This window comes from Anguilla rostrata, chromosome 5, assembly GCF_018555375.3.
Source record: "Anguilla rostrata isolate EN2019 chromosome 5, ASM1855537v3, whole genome shotgun sequence".
Classification (NCBI taxonomy): domain Eukaryota; kingdom Metazoa; phylum Chordata; class Actinopteri; order Anguilliformes; family Anguillidae; genus Anguilla; species Anguilla rostrata.
In genome coordinates this window covers 25236915-25257485 of record NC_057937.1, presented here as the reverse complement: position 1 = coordinate 25257485, position 20571 = coordinate 25236915, and the positions used below count along the sequence as shown (strand labels likewise).

At 39.9% G+C, this 20571-nt stretch overlaps 1 protein-coding gene across 5 annotated transcripts in view; it reads right to left on the bottom strand.

Moving 5' to 3' along the window:
* Window positions 1-20571, bottom strand: part of fnbp4 (formin binding protein 4) — a 117335-nt gene that overhangs the window by 62253 nt on the left and 34511 nt on the right. For 4 of the 5 annotated variants that reach the window (XM_064337936.1, XM_064337932.1, XM_064337934.1 and 1 more), the window contains exons 3-7: window positions 18285-18415; window positions 17883-18108; window positions 4456-4603; window positions 4223-4334; window positions 710-1051 (exon numbers count right to left, since the gene is read on the bottom strand). In XM_064337936.1, coding sequence (XP_064194006.1) covers window positions 710-1051; window positions 4223-4334; window positions 4456-4603; window positions 17883-18108; window positions 18285-18415 — 959 coding nt within the window. The remainder of the gene's footprint in view (window positions 1-709; window positions 1052-4222; window positions 4335-4455; window positions 4604-17882; window positions 18109-18284; window positions 18416-20571) is intronic. The other variant, XM_064337933.1, reaches the window with a different exon arrangement.

Here is a 20571-nt window from a genome sequence, read left to right as displayed (position 1 = left end):
AAACTTGGTCGCAATTGGGCCTTCCAGCAGGACAGTGATCCTAAGCATACCTCCAAAGTTGGAACAAAATGGCCTAAAGACGACAAAGTGAAAGTATTGGAGTGGCCATCACAAAGCTCTGACTTTAATCCCATAGAAAATTTGTGGACTGAACTGAAAAAGCATGTCCGAACAAGGAGGCCCACAAACCTCCAGTTAGACCAGTTCTGTCAGGAGGAGTAGGCAAAAATTCCAGCAAAGTATTGTGAGAAGCTTGTGGAAGGCTACCCCAAGCGTTTGATTAAAGTTAAGCAATTAAAAGGTAATGCCACCAAATACTAACAAAGTGTGTGTAAACTTTTTACCAACTGAAAATCTAATATAGTAAGAGCTGAAATAAATCAGTCTCTTAGCCATTATTTTGAAATGTGACCTCTTATGGAAATGAAGTAGATTCCCTAACTGACTTAACGCAGGAAATGTATGGTAACATGAAATTTGTGCAGTTGTGAAAAATTGAGTTTGAATGTCTTTAGTCTAGGTGCATGTAAACTTTTGGCCTCAACCATATAATCAATAAAGTGTGGTGCGTTTTGGCCAAATTTTGGATCACACGATGATGCAGGGAATGGTAATACATTAGTCTAGACTATACTTTCGTCTAATATATTAGAGAAGACTTTATACTTTAATCTAAGTATTGCAAAGTATTACTTATTTTATCCCTTACCTTTTTCCTCTCCAGTGCCAGCTCTAGCTCCATAGTGTCTTCCTCAGCTTCCTCTTCCTCTGCATCTGAGCTTTCCACTGATTGTGTCCTACTGCCCCGGGTTCCCAGGGAATGAGACTCCATGTCTTCAGGAAAAGGTGATCCAAGGCAGTGGCCCCCTTCTCCCTCTACATCCTGCCTGCTGTCAGGCCCCTCTTCCACCTGGCCAAGCACCTTCTTCCTCCATATCTCTTCTGCTTCCTTCACCTCTTCAGGTATAAGTGGAGCTAGGAGAGAGGCAGCCACACCTCTCTCCTCTTCCTTCTCACAGGTCAGGGCTACAACACTTTCCATCACCTCCTGCTGAGATGAGACTTCAGTTATACACTCAGGTCCTAAACTTCTTAATGTATAAATTACAACCATCTCCATAAAATTTTATGACCAAAATTTACCAACAGTAGATTTTTAAAAACAATTCTGAAACTAACAGGAAACCAGTGCAAGGCATTGAGTACTAGGGTAACGTGATCATATTTTTAGTCCTAGAAAAATCCTGGCCAATGCATTTTGAATCAGCTACAAATTGTTAAATAATATAGCCGGGGAGGCCAGAAAACAAGGAGTTGCAGTAGTCCAGTCTAGTGTAGTTAAAAGCATGGACTGTGGACTTCCCAGCAACCACAAGTGATAAAAATGATCATATTCTCTATGGCTATGTCCCAAACCGCATACTTCCATGCTCCGAGTGCGCATAGCGAGCATGCCTCCATCTTGGAGTGTGAGTACAAATCGAAGTGTGGTAGTGCGGAACATGGATAAAGTATCTGGATGCGCACTCCGTTTTATCAAAATGTGAAGTGTGCATCCATGCATGCATGTTCCGACTGGGAACAATCCCATGATTCCTTTTGAGAAAACTGTCAAGAACAACGGTAATGGCGGATGACAGTAGTGTGGTCGCTGCCTGTCTTGGATTGGAAACTATGCCATGGGAAAATGGTAGACAGTGAGGAGTTTGTATATAAATTAAGTGGTACAGTGTTAATGAATAATGCAATATGTAAAGTATGAGTTGTTTTTTTTAGTTTAAGCATATGTAATTTTAACGAGTGTAGCGAGCTATATTGACTACATTGGTGCTGATCGGGTCCCGTTTTGAATAATAAACTGTCATCTTATGCTCACCACAGCCCATCTTCTCTCCATTCAATTGGAAATATACCCCCCACCTATGGAGCTGCCACCACAAACATGACAGGCTCCATATCTGTTGCCTGACTGTTTATTATGGGGTTGACAGTTAACTGAAAGCTACCCAAACTACGATTAATATTTTCCAAGGTATCGTTGCCTTCCACTGCTCTTCTGGCAGCAAAAAGGAGAATTCATTTTAAGTGGCTAGCTGCATAAAGGTTGCTGATATTACTGGTTTACAGGTTATATCAGAATATTTCTGTAATATATAGCCTACTACTGATAGTGAGAGCACCTATCGTACAGGTTCACTCGATAGACAGGAAAAGACTGCTTAACAGATTTGCAACTGCATATAAAATAGGTGAAATATCGGTAACAACCTGTACCTAGTTATGTAGAAAAAAATGTCCTTGTTATCCTCCTGATTGTTTTTTCAGTACTTCAGCAATTTTTTTTCTGTGCCGGCAAATGTCAGAGGTCGCCCAGCACTAGTTTTAGTGTCTAAGGGGCGTGTATCGACCATCCCAAAGAGACTGATGGAACTTGTCTTTATACTTGAGATCATATTGTAGAAGTGTCCCGTCTTGTGTCTCCTGTGTATTTCAGGTTAATATGAAAAAGGACGATCCCTACCAGCATTTCTTGCAATCGGTTAGATATTCACAGTTGTAACCCAAGTCGCAGGAAGCAAAATAGCCATTAGCAAAGCAGTTGGAAACTGCGAGGCGACATTTGCACCAATGTACTTAATGGTCGCGATTAAAGAATTCTAAGCGAGGTTAAAGGTTATGGGTCAGATGTCGTCACAAAGTGCATCCAACTCAATTAACTGTTTTTCCGTGCTACTGTACTTCCATGGTTCAGAGTGCATAGTCCCAAGCATTGCCTGGAGTGCGTATTCCTGAGCACGGTAGTGTGGAGCATGGCAGTTTGCGGTTTCGGACAGCCATTATTTTTAGGCTGAAAAATTGAGACTTTGGTAATGGGTTTTAAATGTGATTTCATACCTAGCTCTAGAGTCTAAAATCACCCAAAGATTCCAAACAACAGACTACCAGTTTTCTTTTGTATATCAGCCATTCAGTAAGTTAGAACCCCAACTATGGAGGTTTCCCCAGGCTTAATACTAATGGACAGCTGTGTATCATCAGCATAACTATGGAAAGACACACCATTACTACAAATAATATCACTGAGTGGGAGCATGCACAGCGAGAACTGCAAAGGGACAAGAATTGATCCTTGTGGAACACCACAAGTTACACGGACTTTCATTGACTCAGACTCATCAAGAGAAACTGTTCCCGATAGTCCAACTCTGTTTTTAAGGTGATTTATTAAGATTTTATGGTCCACTGTATCAAAAACAGCAGTTAAATCTAAAGGAATCAAAAGTGTTAAGTATCTAGCCTCTGCAGTTAGCTGCAAGACACTGACGACTTTATTTAGAGCAGTCTCTGTACTGTGATAAGACCGAAATCCTGACTTGAACTTTGAGAAGGTTAGGTGTCATTTAGAAATTGTCCAAGTTATTTTAAAACAATCTTTTCAAAAACTTCACCAAAAAAGAGAGGTTTGAAATTGGTCTGTGACTACTTAATAGAATTGTCATGATTAGCCTTTTTGAGCATAGGTTTAACAACAGCCGTTGTCAAGATAGCTGGAAAAATCTCTGCGCAAAGTCCATCCCATCATTTTTCAAATGGGGGGTGGGAGAAAGGTGAAGGGGTAGTTAAAATTGTCTGAAATCTTATCTACCTTAAGTTATTTAAAAACCACAGGTAGCCTAATTCCATTGGCCTGTTGTGTAACTAAAATCTGAAGAAAAACAAATTTTAAACATTTAAAATCCCAAGTTATTCATACATGAAAAACACTGTCTATAAACCCATTAATTCAAACTTGAACAATCTAGGTCTGTCATTAAAAACACTGATATCAAAATTAGGTTACAAGTTACAATGTTGGATATCTTAGCTCAAGCAAATTAAGCAAGCCGTATTACAAATGTAGTCATGTGGATAATTAAATATTCTATGCATGCATGTATAATCCCTAACAATGGACTTTAAACACACTTCAAATACAGTAATGATATAAAATGTAATATGAAATTTTTTTTATTTGATTTCTTAAACTTTATTTGTAAATAGTTAATTTACTGAGAACTTCAGTACACAATGAAATGAGGCTAAACCATAGTCCACAATCAACTTAGGGTGAACCATAGTATAGAATCAACAGAAGGTAAATCAGAGTACACAAACTGTGGGTAAACCACAGAATATAATCAAATGTGAGTAAAGCACAGTCCACAATCAAAGGGCAACCAACCTTTTTCCCCTCACTCTTCGGTATAGGTGCAGTAACAGAAACAACAGGACTCTGCTCAGGGTAAAATGTAGAGCCCTGATGTGTGGTGCTGCCATTAATTGGCAAACCCGAACTACAATAAATAAAAAAATACAATGAAGTTAATGTCAAATCCCTCTTATAGTATCAACGTTACCGTGAAAAGTACATATGCAAAAATTATGCCGGTTAAAAAAAAAAAAAAAAAAACTTACCTGTCTATGTACTGCTGCAAGCCCAACACCTGGTGGGCCAGATAGTGAGGCAGCTGCCAGGCAACCTCATTGGTCTGTGTGTTCCAATAGTAGTAACAGCCAGTGTTCTCATCCCACACTTCCTGCCAGTCTCCCATCTCCACCCCCACTAGAACAAAGCACATACACAACCACAGACATACCAGGTCACATCAAACAGGGTGGACATGGCTTCTCCCATATTTAGTTTAAGTGGTTGGTAACGTGTCGGTATAGAAACTGATGGTTAATAAAAAATAAATAAATACAAAAAGCCCAGGCAGCTAAGGACGACACCAACCATTGAGAAACCAGTTAATTACATGTGGTCATAAGACAAACATATACATGCTCTCTCACAAGTTATAAATAAAATATTTGCTACAGTTTGCAGTGATTTGACACCCAAAGCAGTAGTATTAAAATTAACTCCTGAAACAATCCCTGTTCACTTCATACCAGTGTCACCATTAAATAGTTGTGAGGGTCACTATTGAGGCATGAGCTAGGTGACGAGCTGGGGACAAGGTGACAAAGATGGAAAGAAAGAACTGTGAGTGGGAGGGCCCACGGGGGAGGCACAAAGTCAAACAAAAAAACATAACTGCAAGTAGAATACTATCTTTTAGGCGTGGTGGAGAGCATAGAGATTTATGAAGAATTATTAATAATTCAAAAAACAAGTGCAATTATTTGTTGCCTGCAATTGCTTAACCAACAAACTTGCTATCTGTCAAAACAACTGCAATAAAAGCAAGCAGGCAATTAACCCTTTCTAATTCTAATTAAATAAAAGGCCATTTTGTCCGGTTTGCACTGCTCTGAAATAAACGAGAGCAGTGCAACACACGTCAGTGACATGGATGACTGCAGTATTTAAAGGGCACAAGTACATCAACACTAGTTGTATCAAAGCCAGTTATGAGAAATGATTCATGGTACACACTAGGGGTTTCACCAACTAGTCGACTACTAGACTAGTCGCCTACTAGATCCACTAGTCAGCACTGTGGGAAGAAGTCGACTAGTTGTCCTGTCGTGGACAACACTGAAAAATGGCGGCTACCGCGGCAGCAGCTAACAACGCAGCAAGAGGTCCTAGAAAGCAGTGTGCTCCAGGTTCAGCATTCATCAGCAGTCTGGAAATACTTTACAAACGATGACACAAATTCCAGTTAACTGCAAGTTGTGCCAGACTACCCTGAACACCATCACCCGCCATACTGCGAAAGCAACCCAAGACTTTTTTAAGGCAAAGAAGTGGAATGTTCTGCAATGGCCAAGTCAATCACCTGACCTGAATCCAATTGAGCATGCATTTCACTTGCTGAAGGCAAAACGCTCCAAGAACAAGCAGGAACTGAAGACAGCTGCAGTAGAGGCCTGGCAGAGCATCACCAGGGAAGAAACCCAGTGCCTGGTGATGGCTATGGGTTCAAGACTTCAGGCAAGACTTCAAAGGATTTGCAACCAAGTATTAAAAATGACAATTTAATTTATGATTATGTTAGTCTGTCCAATTACTTTTGAGCCCCTAAAATGGGGGGGGGGGGGGGGGGCTATGTATAAAAATGGCTGTAATTCCTACATTGTTCATACCATATTTTTGACAAAACCCTTAAAATTAAAGCTGAAAGTCTACACTTAAATCACATCTTGATTGTTTCATTTCAAATCCATTGTGGCGTACAGAGCCAAAATGATGAAAATTGTGTCACTGTCCAAATACTTATGGACCAGACTGTACATTAGTTTACAAGTAAATGCAGATTGTTCTCAAACATGTGCACTGCCTCTTTAACAAAAGCAGATTAATGGCATCTGTGGTGAGCCACCTAGATGTGAGTGTTGAGCTGGGCGATTATATAAACAACCCCAAAACAAAGGAACTCTAAGGAGGGCTTGTTTTAACCCTCTGGGGTCTGAGGGTAAAATGAGGCACACTGGTGATAGTGCCGTTCGCTGACATTTGGGTAAATTTCATCACCTTTATATGCAGTGATTCCAAAGTGTTTCATATCTCTGTTTTCAGCACAAACTCAGCTACAATAATATGGCAGCAGTAAGTAGGTCATAATCATGTGATTACAAATTACTCTAAAAACACACAAACTGTAAACAGTAGTTTTGAACATGCACAGGAATGTTGTAATAAAACACACTAAACAATTGTAACTAAGATTTTTGGTCACTGAACTGTTCATCAAGGTCTTGGGTATCAAAAGATGACAAAATATTTTAGCAAATCCAATGAGAAATATAAAATAAATTGAGAATGGGAGGGCAAATGGCCTGTCTGTAATGAATATGCATTGGGTAGGAGGACCTGCCAGCTAAGTAGGCTATTCACACCTGGCCGCATGCCTCCCCACCACTAAGACAAAGACTCAGTGAGCCATTTAGAAGACAGAAACAAAGACATCTTTTGATTTTCAGAACATTTATTGAAGCAAACTATACGCATGGAAGATTAGATGAGACTGGTGTACTCTTGCACCGCTTGCGTGGCCTCTTGTGGTGAACTAGGCCGTGTTTCCTGATCAGCATCTCTGTAAATATGATAAAAACAAAATTGTTAGGAAATGTGACATCAAATCAAACTTTATTTATATAGCACATTTCCTTCAACAGGTGAAAATTAAATGTGCTTTACAAAAAAGGGGCAAACCACTAACTAATGAAAACAAAATTTAGGAAGTGTGACATGGTTACATCATATACAAACAAAGAACCAAACAAACACAACCAGACGCAGAGAGGTAGCCTATAATTTTGAGAAGCAATGGTTAGAATCGTTCGTAGTGTGGGAATTTACAAGCGCGCATATTAGTGAATATTCCTACGAACACACAGAGAATGTGATACAGCACACATTTACAAATAATGCAAGCTATCAACGAAACAACATTAGCTAAACTAAATAAACATTGATATTCCAGCTCAACTACACGTAAGTCATCAATAACAATGCCTCAATCTGAAGTAGGCTAGGTCTGTTTAGCTAAGTAGTTATTATATTGCTATTTCCTGAATTTACTTACAGTATGCTAATATCGATTGTGCGAGGACATCAGTTTTAGAATCCTAGCCACGCCACTACACGCCAGGCATGGGCTATTTATTACCAATATGATCTAAAAAAATACAGTCTACCTGCTACTTCTAACACAACCAGACGCAGAGAGCCTAGCCTATAATTCTGAGATGCAATAGTTTGAATCGTTCGTAGTGTGGGAATTTACAAACGCGCATATTGCTGGATATTCCTACAAGCACAGATACGTTGCAATGCAGTACACATATTTACCAATATGATCATAAGAAATATACTTACTCATGAAGTTGATCCTCAGCTGGATCAGTTCGCTGTTCGAAATGACACCGCTCTTCATCAGTGTCGGCTTCCGGACGGACCATTTTCCAAAATTGAACGAAATGTTTACCTCAAAAGAAGTGAATTATGCTACACTTTGACATTCTATCCTGCTTTCGCAGGCTTGGCATTTCTCACATGGATCTCGCATCGCCCCTCCCCTGCTCTCCTTCTATGGAGAGTAGTAATAATGTTGTTAACATGTGAATGCGATTTGGGCGGACTTCCTGCTGAGCGAAATTCACATTCGCGTTTCCACCGCAGGAACTTTACCCCGGAACTAGGAACCTTTTGAGGAACTCGGTGCGTTTCCACCGCAGGAACTAGGGTCTAAATTTAGTTCCGGGGGCTTTATTTTACCCCAAAAAATTTCCTGCTCGGGGGGTAGTACTGTCCGAAAGTACAGGAACCTTTTGGGTGGAGCTTGCAGCGCTGAACATTTCTGATTGGTCGAGTACTCGCAGAATTTTTTTGTGTTTATTTTCAACCGTCATGTTTAAAAATATGCAGCCGCAAAACGATTTATTTTCATAATAACTTCAAATCAAACTTGTATGTTATGCGGCGCAGTAGCCTAGTTTTGGTTATAGCCTGCCAACGTCTTGGAATTATAACGTGTGCTCTTCTGTTCTTTTCTTGCTTTAGTATTCGTTTTATAAAATGCTAAGCATTCGTGCTGGGACAGCATATTACGTACCAAAACATTCAAAAGGATTAATTCGGTTTCTGAATATTTTCTTCCGGATTTTCTTTGTTAGCCCGTTGTAATTGACTCAAAACGTTTGATACAGTTATGTGAGGTAGGCTATGCGGTAGTTCTGCGTAATTAACATTGGTGATACAGTAAAAGCAAACTGGAAATCACCTTCCGCACTTTTTGTCAGGGTAAAATAACAGGTTAATTCTAGTAATCGTCCCTTTAGCTTTTTCAGACTGCCGTAATTTTACTCCATTTTACTGCCATTCTTCAATTCCATGAAAAGACCAGGAAGACGAAGGACTAATTTATGGTGCATGGTTCGCATCTGGAGGGCACACTTCGCTGCTCGGCTAGCAGTAAGGAAAGCAAACGGTGGCTGTACCACTACTAATTTAAATTTTCATGCAAGTCCGAGTTTTCGTTCTATTCTTGTCATTTTGCGATTAGCCTATATGGAATTGACGATGAGAAAGTAATCAAACAGCAAATTGTTTACAACGTGTGCATGTTTTCTGCTGTTGTTGCCAGTTATATTGGAAATGTGAATGCATTCTGTCGCCTCAGATGTCAAGACATGAAAGTGAATGTTTGCATAAAAACATAATGAATGTGTTTGAGAGGATATATAAAACAGTTACAATCTGACTATTGGCCTGTTATATCCTATTTGTTGCATAACAACGGTCCAAGTTCAACTACCAACGACAGTTTTGCTTGACAACGGTAAAATATGCCCAAACGGCTGCAGAAGAATATTTCAATTCCAGGTGATTAAATTGATAAAAATCAATAAATACAAAAGTAACCATATATAGTCATTGTTGGTAACCCGTTGTATATAAGTGGAATAAACCCCTCCGGGCTGTCCCGGTTATTAGAAAATAATGTAGGCTACTTCGGTGGTAGTAGCTATGGGGTTACAGAAGAAATCATAGGACAGATGGACCGACGACAACGTCGCTTTTTCATACGTCTGTGGGCTAATTTGCCTAATCTTCGCGGGACTTTAGACCGCAGTGGAAACGCAGACAACCATGGGCTGAAGGAACCGTTTAGTTCCTTGAAAAGTTCCTGGGACTAAAAGTTCCGGGTACTTTTGGTGGAAACGCGGCTATAGTAATGAGTAAGGATTAACGAATCATACATGGTTTAATTAATCAAATTTAGAACTTTTAAAACAATTCATATTATTTGTCAATGGGCGCATTGTAAAGTCGCGATTCTAAGGTTTCTGTTAATGTTTTTGTTGCGTCTGTATGATAACAACTCGTGAAGTTAATCATCCAAAGAGAAACTAAAGTTCTTTTACTCTTGCCGAGCTCCGCCGGTGGAGCTCTCGACCCCAGAGGGTTAAAGCGGAAAGGCCCATGTAATTTCACATTATTTTACATTACATTTATTTGGCAGACTCTTTCATCCAAAGCAACATACAATAAGATCATACCAAAGGTCACTGGAACAACTACAAAACAAAGGTCCAATTAAAGCCGCAAGCGGCGTTGGGAGGGGTCCAAGCATTGGCACCATCGCGCCCCCTATGGAGCGATTTTAAAATGGCTGTGTCCTCATGGTCATACGCCTTCACCCAACATATATACTGAATATTGTGATGATCGTATAAAAAATAGATGACTTATGGCCAATTTTATGCTAAGAGACACTGGCTGATGACTTAGTTGCGTCGCCATGGATGTGTCCTGACAGCTTCCCGTCAAGGCCTTGACTATGTCGTAACATTTAGATGGCATGTCGTAACACTTAGATGGCCGAGCGTGTATGTACAGCTGCAGCGCTTCCCTGCCGCAACGATACCAAAATTTTGACTTTGATAACAATACCAGGTTTAGTATCACGATATTCGATACTGATTCAATACTCGGTACCTAACGATACTGAAATTACCTTAATAGATCAGAAACGTAATGTCCACAAGGGTTGACCTCATTTTCTAATTCATGGTTTATGAACAACCTGGTTCATTAACAACCTTTAAGTTGAAGCCTCTGCAACATATGGATATGCATAGGCCTATAGTGTTACAACACTGAACATTGGAGAAATATGTTAAATATATTTCAGAAATTAAACAGTTGTAAACGAAATAATCTTTAAAACAGGTCTTTCACCTTTACATAGATTTAAAAACAGCATATTTTAACCTCTTAGCGCACAGCCCCTAGTGGTGGGCACGCCCGCGTGCCTAAATTACTAAACTCAAACATTCGGTGCTACTGCAACCAAAGTGTGAGATGAAAACAGAAACGCGTTGTTTCAGTTTCATTAGTAGACGATACATGACAACTATGCCGAAAACGGAGTTTCGCAGCCCCACCATTGTCGCTCCCGTCGTTCATTTAACACACACCCCCTCCCTGCAGTCTCATCTAAAAAACACCCCCCACCCTTGACATAATGGACAATATTGTCTATCTTGGCATTCATAAAAATATTCTTTCACCACTAAAAAATCGTATTCCGTCATAGCAACAAGATAAACCCGACAATAGCCCTAAGATATGCTTATACAGCAGTGAAAACGCTGCTCACTGAATAACGAAATAAACGAGAAAAAGTTTTTAAAAATGATACCATGTCATTCTACAGTCAATATCTGGGACTAAATATTGAATAAATATAAAACCTTACTGTTGGTTTTACGTGTAGAGATGTCCCTTTTGAGACTGCGTGGTCATATATTGTCTTGGACAATCCGTTTGGGAAATATAGGCGCATCTGTGACGCCTGGGTATCTTCCAAAATAGCTGTGCGTAACACCACACCTGTTGTTTACGGCGTCGTCGGCCTTTTTAGTACAGTCTGACTAGATTTACAATTCATTTATTCGGTAGGCGAGAGTATAAGCTTTCTAACGATGTATAACATGTCTAATTCTGCTTTCGGAATAGCGTTTTATAGGTCAGCGTTACAGAAAATATTCTTAGCATAGCATTCACTTACGCAATCACACTCTGTTAGCAGACAAATACGATGCACCTAACGAAACATGTTCAAGGATATTTCGTAATTTCTTGGAAAATACTATTATTATTGAGGACTTCTGAAGATAGCTAAGCCATATGTTTGCTGATAGACCTAGCTGACATCGTTTTCTGGAGCAAAACAGAAGCGAATAGAACAATATAATTGATACTGTCTCTCTGTCTCTATCTACTGAACATAGATGAGATTTCACCATTGCTATTTAAGTATTATCGTTCAAAATATTTCGGTTATATACGTTCTTTTTGAAATTGAGTATTTTTAAATAGGTTAGTGGTGTTATATAATGTAAATATTTCACACTGCAATGTAAGCGTTAGACGGAAGTGTAATAGTTTTTGTGAAGCATGCAACAGTGATGACGTCATAGCTGGAACATTGCCAAAACGTGGTGGACGGGTGAAAATTGTTTTCATGTTGTCTCATCCCCATACAATAAAACATACGAGAGTACAGAGTATAGAAATACACACGAGTTAATTATTACACATTTAGGTACTGTACCGCATTGTGTGACAATGTTTTTGCATTATTTTTTTAATCTGATAGCAATGTTTCATCTTAAACCCTCATAAGGGGCTCATTTATATGCTTTATAATGGACAAAAAACATTTTATTCAATTTTGGAGAGATTTTGGATATGTTTCTGGACACCTAGCTATTTTAGACCACTGTACTGACTGAAAGCTTGTAATTCCCATTTGAAAATTATGCAACAGTGATTTTCTTGAGTCAAAACAGTTGATTTGTAGTGAAATACATGGATATGTTATGATTTACAGCAATGCATAATTTAGACATTTTGGATAGATTTGGAGATGCTGGGTACACTGCTTAGTTTTTGCTTCATACATCTATAGTAGTTCTACATATCCACCCTTAGATTTTATGAACTTGTGGTCAAGAAGTTTTTGACCTAGCACATGTATAGTTTAACCTCCTGCATATATTCAATCTCGCAGTATTTCATTGCAAACTTAAAAAGTGCAAATTTATTTAGGATTTTTTGTCAAAACAATTGCATTTGTGGCACTTTATTTCTTCCAAAATTATGAATATAAACTAATCTGTGTTAGTATTGTAAATTGTACAAATGTCTTGCTTCATTTAAGCCATTTTTCAAGTCTCTGTGGTGTTCACGTCTGGAGTTATAAAGCTTTAAATAGGGTACCCCCTAAATGGGCAAGGATTGGCAAAATTTGGCTTGTGCCTTAAGAGGTTAATAACAATAAAGCATCTATCTATAATAAAATATTTCCAAATTGGAACACCTATTGCTACTGAAGTGAACTGAGTCAAAGCTTGCGCTGTATCAGGGAAGTGAATGCACAAGCGCAGGTCACCTCACTTGGCAACCTTAGTTGCTACTGCCATCTAGCGAAGATTCTGACAAACTACACTTTTCATCCTCTAAATCAGTAATGCGGGAGACACATTTCCCTGGCTTTTACATTTGACGCAGAACTACCGACCGTTGGAAAATTCAAATACGAAACCGTTTTTTTTTTGTTTTTTTTAAGTACCGAGAAAGTGCTGAAGTTTTGGTATACCGTGCAACACTACGCCAGACACATATTCCAATCCATTGCTCAGTTTAGCAGAGAATGCACATTTCAGAGCGCCTCAGAGACAGATAGAATGATAACACATAAATACACATTTCAAATAATAAATACGACATTGAGAAAAAACGAAACAAAAAACGAAACAAAAGACGAGTTATCAAGTCGCGACCTACGCGCAGAGCAGCCGACCGTTTTATTTATTTATTGGCAGATGAGAAGCAACAGGAATCACAAACGGATTGTCCATGACAATATATGACCACTCAGTCGCAAAAGGGACATCTCTACGCGTAAAACCAATGGTAAGATTGTATATTTATTCAATGTTTAGTCCCAGATATTGTCCTATCCTATCCGCTTCTGTTTTGCGTCAGAAAACGATGTCAGATAGGTCTATCAGCAAAGAAATGGCTTAGCTATGCCCCGAAGTCCTCAACAATAATAGTACTCTCCAAGAAATTATGAAAATCGTTGACAGCGTTTCATTAAGTGCATCGTCTTTAATGCTACGCCACAGTGAATGCGCAAGTGAATGCGATAAGAAAACATTCTGTTACGCTGAACTATAAAACAACATTCCAAATGCAAAATCAGACATGTTATACATCGTTAGAAAGCTTATACTCTCACCTACTGAATAAATGAACTGTCATTCAAGCCAAATTGTACTAAAAACAGCAACAACGCCGTAAGCAACAGGAATCACAAACGGATTGTCCAAGACAATATATGACCACTCATTCGCAAAAGGGACATCTTTACGCGTAAAACCGATGGTAAGATTGTAGGCTATATTTATGAAATGTTTAGTCCCAGATATTTACTGTAGAATGACATGGTATAATTTTTTTTTTTTTTTAATTGTGTCGTTTATTTCGTTATTCAGTGAGCAGCGTTTTCACTGCTGTACTGGCATATTTCAGGGCTAACGCCGGGTTTATCTTGTTGCTACGGAATATTACATTAGCCTACATGACAGGCATTTGGCAGACGCTCTTATCCAGAGCGACGTACAACAAAGTGTATAACCATAACCAGGAATAAGCGTGCCGAAAACCATAGAGAGAAATACCGTTCCAAGTGCAGGGAACAACCGCATAGTTCAACTTGGACCCTGTAGGTTAAACTGATTAACGCTAACACAAACAAGAACAGCAACAACGCAGTCTATGAGAACATTCAAGCAATAGTTAAGACGAGTTAAGACTAAGTCACCTACGGAACAACTACCTAGTTACAACCCTAAGCTTACAGTCAATTTAGAAATTAAATTGAGAATACGATTTCTCTCAGCATAATGACGGATTTAAAGACTAAACGAACTCACCCTGTATTGTCTTCAAATGGACCGTTTTATTTAGACATTGGAAGACTACAGCATAAATTGCGTCTTTTGTTTATATTCAATATTAGTAATTGCAGCGAGAAACTGCAGCTGTAGGTCGTTATGTTATGGTAGCAACGGAACGAAGCGGACTATATATGTATTACCGTCATTGTTTTATTATACCAGCGTGTTTTCGCGCGTTTGCACAGAAACCCAGAACCTATCAATTAAATGGTTTAGCTATTTCTCAGCATAATGACAGATTTAAAGACTTAACGAACTCACCCGATACTGTCTTCAAATGGATCCATGCCAAAGAAAAGTAATTATTCATCCTCTCAGAAAGCTTTTACTAAGAAACTTTGGGTAGCCTATCCTAGCATGCACGCTAGGTGGCACTGTCAGACCGTCTCCTCACTGCTAAAAACTAGACCTACGGTGTGGGATTACTTGCGTCGCCATGGTTGTCGCTTGCCGTAAAGAAGTTTACTCGATGTCGTAACCGTTTAGATTTGGAGCCACAGCTCTTCCGCACCCCACCTAATAGAAACGGCCAAATGGCGGGCAAACCATATGGCGGACATAGGTGGTCCCAAAAGCAAAGTTGTAGAGCACATTCAGATGCATCAGTCGATGAAGTTTTGTGTTGATCTGACTGACGGTGTGGGAGTTATGACCTTTGAAACTATGACCCTTTGTTATAGCGCCACCATCTGGCCGACATAGGTGTTTTTTAGTGCCTGGGTAGTGGGGTGCCATAGGAACCCACCTACCAAAATTGGTTGGTCTACAACTTATGGTTGCTGAGCCTCAGACATTTTAGCGGAGAAAACTGCCACGCGCAAACTAAAAAGTCTAAATGGCGGGCAAACAATATGGCGGACAAAGGTGGGGCCAATGGCAAAGTTGTAGAGCATGTTCAGATGCATAGGTCGATGAAGTTTTGTGTTCATCTAACTTATGGTGCCTGAGTAGTGGGGGGCCATAGGAACCCACCTGCCAAATTTGGTTGCTCCAGGACTTATGGGTGCTGAGCCTCAGACACTTTTACCGGAGAAAAATAATAATAATAAGAATAATAATCCTAACAGATACAATAGGGTTCCACCAGCTTCGCTGCTTGGACCCCTAATAAGGTACAATACTCATTTTGTAACAGTCATAGGCATGAACATCAAGTCCAGTTCACACAGTAAGCATAGGTTAGGTCAGAAAGTTATGGTAAGTCAAACTAGGAGGCATGGCGACAAGCTACAGCATCAAGATAACAATACAACTGCAATATACGTGCTGGATAGAGATACAAGTGTATAGAGATACAAGTGATACAATTGCTAGAAGTAAAATATAGAAGGATAAGTGAGAAGGGCAATCCTAAATTTGGTGTGCCCTGCAGAGTAGTGATACTCAGACCAGATATCGTGTGAAGAGATGAATCGGAAAATGGGCAGGGATCGGGTGGTTCATAGAGGAATGGGGAGTTCCTTCCACCACTAGGTGTGCTAGGGTGCTCCGTGGCCGGGATGAGCGAGAACCATTCTCCCGGATGGCAGGGAGTAAAAGTCACCCCGCTACAGTAGAGCAGAGTGGTCGAGCTGGAGTGCAGGGTAGAATTATATCCTGTAGGTAGCGGGGGCTGTCCTGTCGACTGCAATGTAAGCAAGAGAACCTGATCCTGGCAGCGACTGGCAGCCAGTAGAGTGATCCCAGCAGGGGAGTGACATGAGAACTTCGGAAAGCTGAAGGCAAGTCAGCCAGCAGGGTCCTGGAAAAGTTGTTGTGCCTGTAAGGCACAAGCTAGCAGGCTTGCAAGGAGAGAGCTGCAGTAATCTAGATGGGAGATTACCATGGCCTCGACGAGTAGCTGGGTGGAGTATGTGGTCAGGTATGGTTGAATCTTCCGCCTGTACAACATCAGGAGGAATCTGCAAGACCTTGATGTTGCTGTGATGTGCTCCAGCTTAAATAGATCAAAAATATATATATCCATCTTTGAAGCTTCATTTGTTGTCAGGCACACATTAGTAAGCTATAGGCCTGATTGCGCCAATTGTGCGGTCCATCTTACTGCGCCTTTGGCTGGAAACATTTGATTTAAATTACATGAACGTGTACTCAATGCCTCGTGACATAACTGACGCAAGGAAGCAAAGGCAGAATCATTTGAAGAGAAGTTATGATCTGCCTCTAATGGATATACCTTCCAGTCAGCCAAAAAGTAAGCAGACAAGTATGTGAACAATGTCACCCAGGACACAACCACTTCATGTGCACGTAGCACAAGAAAATTCAAGTACAGTATGTTTCCAGCCTATTAGCCGAGCAAGCTAGCTAGCCAATGCCAACATCGCACAGCAAGCGGAAAAAATCCGGGTGAAAAAAGAACAGTTAAAAACAATGCCAAAGGGCGGGCAGAAAAAAAGCAGTGTGGGGGTAGATATAGTTAAGGAGTTCACAACGATGATTCAAGCAGCAGCTTTAACAAATGATTGCGAAGCAATGTACATACGACAGCCACAAGACTTCAAACATGGTACGTTGTATGTGTGCAGGTCTGAAATCCAGTAGCCAGCAGCAAAGAGAGTGCAACTGAATTGTACCGCCGTCCAAACGTCTTTGTGGATGACTGTGTGGACATCTGCTGCATTGATAAAGCCTACGCCCATTCAATATTGTCACTCGCAAAGTATTTACACAGGTCGCCCAGGCACTAACTAAGGTTGAAGCCAAATATGGTGCTGTTGATGCATCCCCCGTCAGCAAACTGCACATCAGGGTAAAGCAGCAGGCTGCTGCTGAGAAAGAGAAATTATCTCTAAGTCAGGAAGTAAGTCAGTAAGACGACGATGGAAGACGGGGGAATGGCATCAACAACTGATATGTAGGGAGATTAATTCAACAACAGGGTATATACAGTCGTCATATTCAATTTAATCAATGAAGTGGTAGCTGGAGAGTCGTGTTATGTCTACATGTGTTATAGTATCACATAATTAAAAGCAATAAATATCTTTATTGCTCCCATTTGACAATTTAATCTTAAAACTTTCCAGACAAATCCAGTGTTGCACCTTCTTAGCATGTTGCATCAAACATGTAGCAGCAGGTGAAAACCATGTGGCACACAGCAGTCCTATGCTTGCCCTGTGCTTGACTGAAAAAGGCAACGTGCCGAAACATTTGTGCATGATTCTGCATTAAAGAAAACAAATAAAAAAATAATGACATTTTTTTTAAGCTTTGTAGCCATTTTTTGAGTGTGAACCAATTTCTTTTCAATTGACGATATTTCACAGGTTTCTAGGCACCAAAAAAATTAAAACGGGTGAGTGCTGCGATTTCTCTTGCTATGCTTGCCCAGCTGAAAGCAGCATCTCCTTGGGTGGTCCTGGTATAATCTCCCAATCATACACTATCCTGACAAAAAAAAACTCAGTACTCACCCCCAGCTAAGGAGTACTGAGTATCATACTGGAACTCAACCCCAGCACCAATTCCCTGCTGTCCATTTTGGGCAGGGGTGTGGGGCTGGTCTTTGGGATCCAGATGGGGTGGGGTTGTGCTCGGGCCAGGGGCCGGGGCCGTGGTCTGGGCTTGTGCTGGGGCCACAGGCTCTGCTGCAGGCTTCTCCATTGACTGGGTGGGTTGTGTGGTGATGGCATCAATTTCCTGTTGTTATAACAACCAGGAGAAAATGCACAAAAGGTGAGAAAAAAAAATTCTACATGACATGATGGATAGCAAAGGTGTATGTCAATCATAATTACATTTCATTCTGCAATTCAGTGTTCAAACACAACAGAAATATAAAAGCCACATGCAAATGAAAGAAAGGGCAGACTCACAGCCATAAAGTTGGCAAGCGTGCTATCAATGTCGGCAGGCTGGTTTAATTTGGTCTTTGCAGGAGGTAGCTGGGACACCAATTCCTCTTCTTCATCGCTGTCTTCATAGGCTCCTAGCAGGGACAAGCCCTCTGAAAAATAAACCACAATACCGGAGGGTTTTTATTTGATTTCCAACCCTGAAGTCTCAAGATAAAACTAGAATGTAAAGTTTATAAATAAACTTGTGTGGCTGATTCAGCAGCTGTTCAGCTGTTCCCAGAAGATGTACTCATTTTTTGTGCAAGAAATGATAGAGAGAATAACTATAGAACCATAAAGACAAAATGTTATTGATGATTGCATAATTAAGTATATGGTTTTGTTCACATACCTTATAACAAATGTTCTGTTAACTCATTTAACTGGGGGGGGGGGGGGTGCAGGGGGATAAGTTCAGAAGAAATAACTAGCTGGCCATGTTGACAAATAAGAGCTGTGTCACATTTTTTAAGTATGGCTAGTATTTATTGAAACAAAATATAGATGCACTTCCAGAAATAAAGAAGCATAGCTATGTTTTAGCCTACTGTGATATTTTGGTAAATGGAGGCTTATGGTGAAATTTGCAGTGCAGGACATAACACAGCTTAACCTTGGCTTAGATTATGTCTTCTGAAATGCACTGCACAGATATTCCACTAACAAAAACTGGTTGAATTATTAAGGCCTCCATTCTCTCTCATTAAGTAATATCAGTTTCAATTCTAAGCTAAACACATAATTTATGATTAGGAGCTAGCTAAACAGCAACATGCGCCAGACTTTCAGTAGGACACTGCAGAATGCTGAGACATATCTTTCCAATTAGCCCACAAAATACAAAGAAACATGTCAACACAACAAGTAACAAGTCCAATTCTGCTCATCACACGCTCATTTCTATGAGTTACCAAATAGCAAATGTATGAAAGGCCAAACAGGTCAAAAACACACAAAAGTGACGTCTGGAGTCACGTGTTTGCGTGCTGACCACACACAGACAACCTGCAAACACCATGTTATAAAACAGAACGTTAACAATGCGTGGTTCCAGGCTTCAGTTTTATGTAACCCTTGAGCAAGGTAGTTAACCAGCATTGCTTCAGTACATATCCAGCTGTACACATGGATGCAATGTAAATGCTATGTAGAAAAAAAATAATAAATTTGTATTTTTTATTCCATTCCCCAAGCCAGAGACAAACTTCTAAAAGTGTCTTGTGTGGATAGAACTTTGGCACTTGCAGTCAATACCACAGACACAGCTAGTGAAATTTGCTCGAAGGTAAGCAATATTCTGCCCATTAATAACATTAGATGGCTAACATGTCTATTAGCTGGAGTTAGCAGAGTGATAAAAGCAAATCAAAGTTGATTTATCAAATGCACTGTTAACAATACAGCATATAGGCAGTTGTTAGCTGGCAATGAAAAGCTTAACGTTATACTTTGTTTCTATTAAATGAATGTCTGAGTGGTAACCAGGTTTTTTGTGAAGGGGTTAACTTCCTTTTCAGTACCTGTAAAATGTTTGTGTTGAGCGAGAGGACAAAAGCGAGAGGACACACATTTATTTATTTTTTTTAATTTTACTATGTTTTACTTTATTACCAAAATACTTCTTATGGCAGCCTAAATCGGCTAAAAAAATAAAGCTGGTTTCGTGTGCAACACATTTTGGTTTCTTTTCGTACTTATACATTAGAACAAGAATGAAAAACAGGATTTGATAAAGATCTGGATTCGGTGTACAGAATAAGATTGGTAATCCAAATCGATAAAATCTAAACTATACCAAACCCTACCCTTGAATTTGAGACACTCATTAAACAGAGAAAACATGTTCATTTTTGTAGTGCCATCAGTTTTGTATATTGTCCAATAAGCAAACTCATCTCGATCATGGTTAATATCGAATATCGTGGCGGATGCCCAAACTTTGTCTGTACTGTGTTATTGCGTTATTTACATGGCAGTAACTTGGCAACCCATCTCGCGTCATGGCCCAGAGACGATATTTCAATGAGAAGTGACATGATCAGGTGTTCGAGCCGTCTAGCAAAAAGTATTGCTCCCAGTGCCACTGTCGTATTTAGCCTTTAGTGGCAAATTGGTGGGGTGCAAAACTTTCCTTTGAACTAATCATTGATCTCAAACTGTTTTAATTAATTTTCAGTGATTAACAAGCATGCAAACGATCTGACTAATCAATTGGAAAGTGACAAACAGCTTCTTCGCATTGTGTTAGGGAGACTAAATGATAAAT